The 10,998-nt window shown below is 40.6% G+C and overlaps 1 protein-coding gene across 1 annotated transcript in view; it reads right to left on the reverse strand.

Annotated features, from left to right (window-relative positions):
- CEP290 (centrosomal protein 290) overlaps nucleotides 1-10,998 on the reverse strand; it is a 115,960-nt gene that overhangs the window by 96,277 nt on the left and 8,685 nt on the right. The window contains exons 2-6 of the mRNA XM_026648828.2: nucleotides 10,164-10,286; nucleotides 9,950-10,027; nucleotides 5,556-5,625; nucleotides 5,218-5,264; nucleotides 2,874-3,017 (exon numbers count right to left, since the gene is read on the reverse strand). Of these exons, the coding sequence (XP_026504613.1) occupies nucleotides 2,874-3,017; nucleotides 5,218-5,264; nucleotides 5,556-5,625; nucleotides 9,950-10,027; nucleotides 10,164-10,265 (441 nt within the window). The 5' untranslated portion in view covers nucleotides 10,266-10,286. The remainder of the gene's footprint in view (nucleotides 1-2,873; nucleotides 3,018-5,217; nucleotides 5,265-5,555; nucleotides 5,626-9,949; nucleotides 10,028-10,163; nucleotides 10,287-10,998) is intronic.

Raw genomic sequence — 10,998 nt, forward strand, 5'->3', positions numbered from 1 at the left:
AGCTTTTTGGCAGTATCATTGCCAACCATAAGCGAGACAACATCTTTGCACACTGACAGAACAAACTTCTCACTTCCTGTATGCAGCTTCTTGGCACGGACAATTCATAGTGACACAACATAAGAGGCCTCCACAGCCGAGGACGTTTGCTGTCGGAAATTTCCATCTGCATCAAGCATGGCTGGCTTTGTCGCCTCTTCGGTGCGTTTGAAAAAAATCCACATTTTGATTTTTATGCTCAGGATGTCTAGTTTCAAGATGTTGCTGCAGCTTGCATGGTTTCATTGATTCAGCCAACAAAGCTTCACAGCACATGATGCACTGTGGTTTTTCAATACCAGAGGTAACAATGCTGGTAAAACAGTGTTTAATGTAGACTCAAGCTACTTTCACTTTTTAGTAGTTTTAAGCAGTAGACGTGGCCATTATTTTCAGTAGAAAATATGTGCCTATGTGTCTGACTGTTAAATTATAAATTACTTTTTTTTTTGCCTATCTCAGTGTTCTGATTGGTCTGCGGTTTAATGCAGCTCTTCAGCTACTGAATAATCAAGCCCTCTAATGTTGTCTCAATCCGAGGGCCAGCTTTGGGGAAAATGGTGCCCTGAGCGAACTTCTATTTTGGCGTCCTTTCTTTGGAAGCAGAGCAGGGCTGCAGGCAAAGTGGGGCACAGGGTGGAGCTGGGCTGTCAGGCCTGTGCATGACGGGACTTGGGCTGACAGCCCAAGCACCACCACGTGTGGAGCTGACAGCTCACAACTCCCACGTGATAACCTCATGACCCCATGAGGGGTCACAACCCCCAGTTTGAAAACCCCTTGTCTATGGGGTCTTTTGGAAGAAGTCCCCTTCTGACTTGGTTTTTGAGTAGCAAAGCTATCATTGCACCAACCTTGGGATCCCCAAATTTATGAAATGTCTATGTTTTATATAAACATTTTAGTTTAACATTTGGTTTAATCAGGTATCCTCATTTGGATTTTATGATGCCTTCAAAGGACGCATCATTGGGAAAACATGTATCTAATAATGCTTGAAAGGGAAATATTTTATTAATATTAATGAGGTCTTTGAAAGCCACTAAGTCCTGAAGAAGTCCTGTAGATTTTGTTTAGTTTGTCTGTGATGTACTTATGGTACTTATTTCCCTGGCTGTTTACCAGGGGAAGGTAGTACACTATTCATCCTGGCATGGGGACTACACAACCGAAGAGGAGTACTGTACACATAACTTGAATGCGGAAATAGCTTACTGGATGTCCCAGGAGCCTCAGGGCAAGTCTACACAACCTGCAGTACCGAGCCTCCCAGCCTGGGTTGACAGACTCAGGGCACGTCTTCATTACCCGCCGGATCGGCAGGTAGCAATCGATCTATTGGGGATCGACTTATCGTGTCTAGTGAAGACACGATAAAATCGATCCCTGATCGCTCTGCCGTCGACTCCAGAAATCCACCGCGGCAAGAGGCGGAAGCGGAGTCGACAGCGGCGTGGCAGCGGTCGACTCGCCGCCGTCCTCACAGCCAGGTAAGTCGACCTAAAATACGCAACTTCAGCTACACTATTCACGTAGCTGAAGTTGTGTATCTTAGGTCGCCCCCCCCCCCCGTAGTGTAGACCTAGCCTCAGGCTCGCTCTACCACACTAAAAATAGCTGTAGAGATGTTGCAGCTTGGACTGAAGCCTGGGCTCTGAAGCCTAGGAAGCAGCATGGACTTCAGAGCCCAAGCCACAACTATAAAGCTCTGTCTTAGACACCTATTCTTAATATAGTAGCACAAGCCTAAGGCTCTTGACCCAGGTTGGGAGGCTTGCTGCTACAGGCTCCATAGACATATCTGAAAAGCTTCCTGACTACTCTCCCATGCTGCATAGCATTCAAGTAAGTATTGTAGGAGCAACTCTGTACCAATCAGGGCTTTACTCAGTAAATCAGGATAATTTTGAACATTCGGGAGCATTTCTCACTTACAATTCTGTAATCCCATGAAGGTGCAGTTCATGGTGAATGTAATCCTCCTGTGCCTCTCTCCTAGTCACTGACTGCCTGAAGTGCTTCTAATATGGAGCCAGCCTGTGGAGCAGGTGAGGGGTGAGGAGAGAAAGGCGGGCCCATCCCTGCCGCTCAGAGGCTGAGCCCCTTTCCTGGGCAGAGCAAGGGTTTATGGTGGATGATCAGAAGGCACAATTCCCATTCCAAAGCTGCCTGAAATCTGTGCTCCTTTCCCTGGCACTGCAATGGTCCTTGGGGCTGAAAGCCAGACACCCACAATTCTCATTAGTCTGCAGCCTGAGGTAGGGCTGCACAGGAACAGGCTTCCCTGCGGGCCCAGACATGCTGCAGGGGGGGAGAGGAGCGGAGACAAGATACAGAGCACTGTGAGAGCCTCTGTGTATGGGAAAAGCCCCACAAACACTCCCTCAGAGGAAGGCAAATGAGAAGAGGTTCAACCCCTGATTTTCACCCCATTTGTTCATTAAAAATATGAATTTCTGCCTTGGGAAGGACACAATTGCTTTCTCCTTTTTGCATCTGGAGTCTCTGCAGTTTGCAGGACCTACCCTGAGTATTGTTGAAATTCCCTCAACACATAGTGGGAGAAAAGGGAATTGAGTAAAAGCCTGCTTCTTTCCCCAGGAGACTGAGGACCCACTTCTGTATCTGGGGGAGGTGCACTCTATCTTTTCAGGATTTGTCCCCCTTCAGTCCAGGTCTCTTGAGGGACTTAGCCCTTGCGCTGGCAGGGTACCTTCTTCTTGTCCTTTGACTCTCACCTAAAATGCTCCTGATTGGACCCCTTCCGAATTCCAGGTGGGGGACGAGTAATGAATTCAGAGAGAAGCTGTGCAATGGAATAAAATATTTCTTACCTGTTCATTAACTTTCTTCTCTTTTTCTAGCTCCTTTTCCATATCTGTTAATTCTCTGTCTTTTTGTTCCAACTGCTTTTCCAGCTGACGGATCTCATCACGCAAAAACCGAGTATCACGACCACCAGCAGCTCGCTGTGCCATCTTAGAAGAACATTAAAAACTAACAAATGTACATTTTTTCTTCAAATTAAAAATGTAGGACAGCTAGTGAGACAGATTTATTTGTATGGAAGTAACAATGTTTGCAAACAGTTTAAAAAAAATAAGATAATGGGTGATGTTTCCATGTAATGTTTTAGTAACAACAAAAATTACTTGAGCACAAATCTTCAGAATTATTAAAATAAAGATCTCCCTAGAGATCTCCATACATACACTGTGCTCTGCAGATATGTACTTGGTACATATTCCAAATTAATACTGAAATTAACCACCATACATGGCAAATACATCTCTTTCAGCAGTAGGTACTGTTTTTATTTGTGAAACAAATTTCTTCAGGCATGTCAAAGGCACTTTCCCTCACTGAGGCCTAAGTGTCTGATCGAAAGCCTAGAGAATCTGTCCCCAGAAATCTCAGCGTGGGTGGGTGGGTGTGTGTAAAACGGGACATTTGTTTGGACATCCGGGAGAATGCAGTATCCCCAGAAGAGGAATCACTGAGGAGAGCCTCTGCCTGAAATATCCCCTCCTCCAGCTCACACCCCCTCAAAGCAGGTCAGGGGAGGATGTTACTGGTTGGACCTAAAGAGGGGATTTGCCACTCCCATGGGGATAGGAGGGAGGAAAGCACAGGTTGGAGTCAGGCCCCTCTCCCTCTTTGGGTTTGTTATATCCCACTGGCCAGTTGGGAGGAGGATTGGTAGCCAGTTGGCTCTCATACTCCCCTCTCTTAAAAATTTAAACTTTTTCCTGTGCTACACAAGTCTTTTGCCTCTTCAGCTGTCCTGCCCTCCCTCCCTGTAGGGTAGATAGAGAGCTTTGTTTCCTCACAATATCATGGAGGCACAGTTGAAGTAAGAAATAATAGGATTTAGAAGTCTGATACTAAGCGATAATATAAGAATGTGTCATTTGTCACAATCTGCAGTCGGTGTCCAGTGTGGATAAAGGCTAATAGAGCCAGCTCCCAGAGGTAAATGAGACCCGTGATTTTTGCTAGCTTTGCTTGTGCCTGTACACAGAGGAGGAGGCCTGAAATCTTTCAGACAGAGGCTTCCCCTTGGTACTCTCTATCCCACGTCAACTAAAGAACTCAGACATGAGCTGAATCCAGGGAGTAGACTGAAGGGCATACAGGATTATAGGTTAGATCAGGGGTTCCCAAACTTGGTTCACAGCTTGTTCAGGGTAAGCCCCTGGCGGCCGCGAGATGCTTTGTTTACCTGAGCGTCTGCAGATACGGCTGCTCGCAGCTCCCAGTGGCCGCGGTTCGCCATTCCCAGCCAATGAGAGCTGTGGGAAGCAGTGGGCTGGCCCGCACCACTTCCTGCAGCTCCCATTAGCCAGGAACGGCGAACCGCGGCCACTGGGAGCTGCAAGCAGTTGTACTTCCGGATGCTCAGGTAAACAAAGCGTCTCGCAGCCCAGCAGGGGCTTACCCTGAACAAGCAGCGAACCAAGTTTGGGAACCCCTGCGTTAGATCAGCAGTTCTCAAACTGTGGGTTGCGAGTTCATTTTAATGGGGTCACCTGGACTGGCGTTAGAATCACTGGGGCCCAGGGCAGAAAGCTGAAGCCCAACCCCCACCACCCGGGGCTGACGCCGAAGCAACTTAGCTTTGTGGGTCCCCAGGGAATTGTCCTGCTTGCCACCCTCTAATGCCAGCCCTGATTTTAGAGTAACACAGGGCACTGGGGTCGTGTAGAGATTTTGTTGTCAGATGGGGTCACAGTGCAATGAAGCTTAAGAAATGCTGGGTTAGATATTGGGAGCGCTGTCACGATGCACTGGACCTGGTTATGTGCCTGGTATGTGAGATAAGGTGGAGACATATACCACCTCTACCCAGTGTTAAGTTCATAAAGTTGCAGCCTGCAGCTTAAAATCTATTTCACTGTCTGTCTTTCATTTACTTGAATGGCCTGAAAAAAAAAAAATCAATGTCTTCTAACTGACTTTTATAGGCTTTTGATAAGTCCCTAACATGAACACCTATCTAGCTTTTTTGAGTTCTCTATCCAAGCACAAAACCCACCACCTTTTTTTAAACATTTTAAAAAGGAACAGATTATTTCTCCATGCTCAAAACTCAAATAATGTTAAAAACTGTATCCAAGTCCACAGAGAATAAATACCATTGGAGCTCTAGAAACTAATTTAGTTTAAAAACAAACATACCTCTAATTCATTTTCTAGTTTCATAACCTTTGCTTTTAATTGATTTTCTGTTGAAATAAAAATAGGACATACTGGGTTATCCAAGACCTCTCAGCAAAGGAAATACTTATGAGAACTACAGTAACAGCAGCAATCTTCATTCCCATTTATCAATATCGGGATGAAATCTTGTCCCCATTGAAATCAATGGAAATTTTGCCATTGGTTTCAATGTGGACAGGATTCCACCTATAGTTATTTAAGCCTAATGTTTTATTAGTTATAGACCCCATGTAATAAGTCACTTTGTGCATAGCTATTTTTTTTTTTTTTAATGCTTATTCAGAAGAGTTACTCACCAAATTTGGCTTGCTCCTCCCCAGCTTTTTCAACTTCTTCTAAAGCCAGCTCTACCTCTTGGGCTTTCATCTAACAAAGAAATATACATAGCAAGAAAACAGATTTACCTTTAGGCTAATTTATGAGATGGTGATAACCTCCACAAAATCTCATTCTAGAACTAATGGAACATCACTCAGACCAGTGGTCGAGTCAGGTATAGAACCAGATACCCTCCGAGCACCAGGCAGCTGCTCTATCCACTAGGCCACACTAGGTATTTTTCCACAGGAATCATACTAACAATAAAGAAACCTTATGTACTCAGAAGCACACATCCTGAAAACTATAGAAAAGGTCCCTACAAAAAACAGACTTTGTAACCTGGTTGGCACTGCCATTTTCAATACATCTGTGATAGAATACAAGTAGTGTGATATAAAGATTTCATAAGCATGGTTTTGGGAGATACCTCGATATTGATGCAAAAAATGACATTAATAAATTATAAAATAATTTTAAAGTTGTTACAAACTTGTCTGCACATTACTGAATATTAAGATATAACTACAAGAATGTTATACCCAGGGTGCTTATAAATATAAGTATACATATGTTTAGCTAGTTATGTTACAAAATGTTAAAACTAATCAAAGAAATTCAATAAGATTTCGGTTTCTCTCTCTCAACGTCAACCATACCTCAAGAGCACAGACCACGTAAAACAATGTTTTAAGTAGAGGGCTAACTGTAAAAAGGAATGTAGGGTATATTATCAGAGCAATAAATCTAGGTAGAGTGAACTCTAATAACCCCCACCCTCTTGCAAGAAAACCTACTTATGTTCTTAAAAACCTTATAGAATAACATGTGTAGCTGGAGATGTTTTAAACTTTTGTTTATTTCTTAAAATGTTGAAATGAAAAACACCTTTGTGAAATGGATAATTGCAAATACATTAGCTAAATGCAAAGCGCCTAATACAGCTCCTAATGTCATTGCAATGTGTGATGCTGGGCCAGAAAGAGTTAAGCAAGTATCAGGGTAAATGACCCAAATTCTACCTTTAAAGACATATTAGGAAAGTATGTCATTGGTAATTAGGGCTATTCCTTACAAGTAGCTAGCAAAACAATGTTACATAGACTACAGCTTTGAAATGTAAACTTGTATTGTTAAAGAATTGGAAGAAGATAGTAATTGTAGTAGTCTATGTTTACCTATATCTTGTTAGAGGTTAACAATGTAATCAAACAGTTCCTATCTATGTTGTATTCTGTGAATTGAGAGATCAAAAGGAGATCTTAACATTTAAATGAACTGTGAATATAGTAGTATCACTGTATCAATTTCTCTTTTAAATATATAGCAGAGCACCTGCGAATGGTGGAAGATAGACAATTGCTTTATGTTAATCCGTATATCTAATTACCGGTGATGCTTAGGAAATAGGTCTACTTCCAAGTCGCGATGATTGCCTATTGGTCAACTGAGGACTCCGTGCTGTCAAAAGAAGGCCTGGAACTGTATAAAGGACTCTTTGGTCCTGATCCTTTTTATCTCAGATCTCCTTGAGCTTTATTCAGGGGAAGCTTGAGTCGTAAAACTGAGATCTCCAGTCCCATCTGGATCACCCTGGATATGAACATTGGATTATAACCTATGGACTAACTCTGAAAGAACTCTTTGCAACTCCAAAGCTCCCAATCTCTACTATGAAACTGATCTCAGAACTGTACTCATGTCTGTATGTATAATGATCTTTTTTTTACCAACACTCTCTTTTCTTTATTAATAAATTTTAGTTTAGTTAATAAGAATGGCTGTAAGTGTGTATTTGGTAAGATCTGGAATATTCATTAACCTGGGAGGTAATGTGTCCAATTCTTTGGGATTGGTAGAACTTGGCTGTCTGGGAGAGAGCCCAAAGGCTGGGTTGCTTTTAAGTTAAGGGAGCTGGCGTTTTGGCTTCTGTGTAACCAGTAAGATATTATAGAAGCTGTTTTGTGGCTATCTTGGTGGATCTAAGTATCGGAATAACCACCAGCTTTGGGGATTCTCTGCCCCATTCTTTGCAATTTGCCCTAATTGAGTAACCTCAGCACGGCCCCCCTGGGACCTCGGTCACATTATGTAAATGATAACATGTTTTATGTCCCAACATGGAATCAAATGACCTTGCAAACTAGAGTAAGAAGCCATTTATGTAAACAAGGTTTATATTAATAGATAATAAATTAATTACTGGCAGTGCACAAGCAAACCCTCAACCAACTCAGGAAGACAAGAAAATCCATCATTCCAAAAATCATTTAGAATCAACAACTTAAGCTAAAGACTTTCTCAAAGTTATTTAATTTTAAAAGACTTTTAAGAACCAAAAACTCTTATATAAAAAACAGGAATATTTGGACTTTTTGAAAACAGACTTTCATTTCCTGTTAAACTTTCATAAAATTGAAAGACTATCTCAGACAATGGACTGAATAAAGAGAAACTAGCTTTGAAGAGTTATCTGATGCTTTCCTGCCACAAGACAATTAAAAGACTGTTGTATATTCATTAAACAGACTGCACTGTCAGGAGTTGAAGAGTGTCACCTAAGCCAATCCTGAGGGGATGAAGTCAATGAAAGGGTAAGCAGCCAACTGTGAATCTAAACAAACCTGAAAGAGGTATGTTCTCCTATAATTTCATGAAAATAGGAAGAAGGGTATAGAAACTCTGAACCGAGCCTCCCTCACATACACCCTCTGTCACCCTGTTCAGACACAGCTCTCCATAAGTAAGTTGCCACAGACAGATAAGAAAAACAAAGAACACTCAAGAAGAAACCAACTCCAGGAAAATCTCCCGAAGACTTCAACATGGATTGGTGAGAGAAAGTTCACTAAATACACTAGTAAGTGATTAGATTTAAAACTTTTGTAATGATTTTGTTGAAATACTGTTGTAACTTAGAAAACATGGGGCTTGTCTATATGTACAGCTTAGTGAAGATGTTACCTACATCGACAGGAGAGCTTCTCCTGTCGTCTTACATACTCCACCTCCCTGAGAGGCGGTAGCTATGTCGACGGGAGAAGCCGTTCCGTCAACATAGCACTTTCTACACCAGGAGTTCGGTCCATATATCTGCATTGCTCAGGAGTGTGAATTTTCCCCTGAGCGATATAGCTATACTGACATAAGTTTGCAGTGTAAACCAGTGCTAACACCAAGTTAATCACCAAGTGGTTAGACCCTGTATTTCTGGAGAGGATAAACAGAGAAATAATGGGATGTAACTGGATCTAAAATTCTTAATTTTCATAAGTGGCCTGTTTTAAGACAGATCCTTAAATGGCTTTCTTCTGAGTAACTAATTTAAATATCTTCTTCAATTTCATAGGATTTAGCTAAGATTGCTTACTTTACCCAACTATAAACTGTTTAGGTTATTAATTATTAATAGGCTTCACTTCCTTTAAACAAATTATTTTGTTCAGATGAACAGTTTTAAATATCTAATAAGATGCTAAAGCTTAATTCACAATAATTTGAGAAATAATATACTTTGGTCTTAGCTTACCAAGAGAAAAACACCCTCACCCCCTGGGATGGCTCACGCTCAAGGGAATTAACAGCTCTCCACAGAGAAACATGCAGAACAGATTGTAACAGAAGTAATCAGTTTATCATTTGTGTTCAGTCATTTGTGCAGTTTGGTTTAATTTTTTAAAATCTTTCTTTAATAATAAAATAGCCATGGTTAAAAATTGTGATTATTTTGCTTGGTCTTGATCATGGTGTCCTGTAAGGTATGTAAAAGAACCTCTGTGACTACATGAGGGGGAGCCACACCCCTGAACTGGCAATAAGAGAACAATTAATAAGAGCTCGCCTACAATTCCTTGTTTCTCTAAACTAAATGTTGTTAGTAATTTTTCAAATAAAATTACTTGGCATCCAACAATTTAAAACTATCCTTTTCAATCCCACACCAACTTCCTAATGAGCTGACACTCAAGTTTTGAAGGTTATTCCAGACTAGTACCACTCAAATGGGCACCACACCATCATGTATTTTTATTCACCACAAATGTTACAGAAAAACAATTTTTAAGATATTTTACAGCATCTAAAAATTGTTTGAGATTTGTGTTTGTATTTCTCTATCTGGAAAAGCAGGCTCTTTTAATTACACAATCTGTTTTTCCATTCATCATGCACACATGTAACTCCCAGGAGCACTTATGTGAAGCAACAAAGTGTGCATGTCTTCCAGTACACCTGGGAGTTACATGTGTGTAGACAAAAGAACTGAGCCCTGAGCTTCCACTTGAAAATGGAAACGAATACTTTTATCTAAAAATAAATACATGAATGCATTTTAAAAAGTCATGTTGTTTTAAAAAATAAGATTAATACAAACCTTCATTAGTGACTGTGTAATTTTAAAAAGATGTACCACATGTTCAGGATTTTCATCTTTTAAGTCATTTCCTTCAACCTAAATATAGATGAGAATATGGTTTAGTTAAACATCAAGAAAATTAAATAAACACACTTAATACTACACACGTATTATACCAGTTCAGGTTAATTAAAGAATGAATAATAAAACTGTTAAAGTTCACTTAAAATACCTTGGATATAGTCACCAGCAAACTATCTGCCAGTTCTTCTTGACGAGGCAGATCATCAGCATCAATTCTCATAAGCTTCTTCCAATCTAAATTGGGTGGCATCTTGAATTTAAAATAGTTTTTCTGTAACAATAAAATAATCAAACACCAGTATTTATTACCATTTATGAACTTGTAGCTATGATTGTCAAAAGCAACCATGTGAATGGTAGAGACCGATGCTAAGAACCATCCACCAATCTCATAATGCAGTACATTGTGTTTCTCGGTGAACACACTGAGATCTTTGAATCAGATATTCCAGAAGGCAAATCTGTCTGTGGTAACAGAAAATCTCTTATATAACACCCAACAATTGCACTGCGAACATCTTAATACCCAGCATCCATTTCTGTAAGACAGCAAAATTCTTGTGCTAGCTACTACCCTCATCTTTTCGCTTACTGTGCCTGTATCTATAAAATCCAGTAGTTAACCTGAAAGCTGGCCAGTCTGTTCTGAGGGTAATAAAACCTGAAACAGTAAATCCATCTACATGGATGTCTATATCCTGTCTATATCTATGTGTCACGGTGGCTTGTTATTGTATTGGACATGGTGAGAAATGCCTGGACTATATCCATAAGGGGGGTTTGAGTTTGTGGATTACTACATTCACCTTGGCTGTTCCTGCCACGCGCTGACAATAGCCCAAAAAGAGCAATTAGGCCCTGCTAAGTTTAAACACAGAACAAGCATTTTTTTAAAATCTATATATTGCCCTAAGTTAGAAGGATGGCAACAATGCAGTAAAAAAAAAAAAAAAAAAAAAAAAAAAAAAAAAAAAAAAAAAAAA

The sequence above is a fragment of the Terrapene carolina genome, unplaced genomic scaffold, assembly GCF_002925995.2.
Source record: "Terrapene carolina triunguis isolate 2854851 unplaced genomic scaffold, T_m_triunguis-2.0 Scaffold68, whole genome shotgun sequence".
NCBI lineage: Eukaryota > Metazoa > Chordata > Testudines > Emydidae > Terrapene > Terrapene triunguis.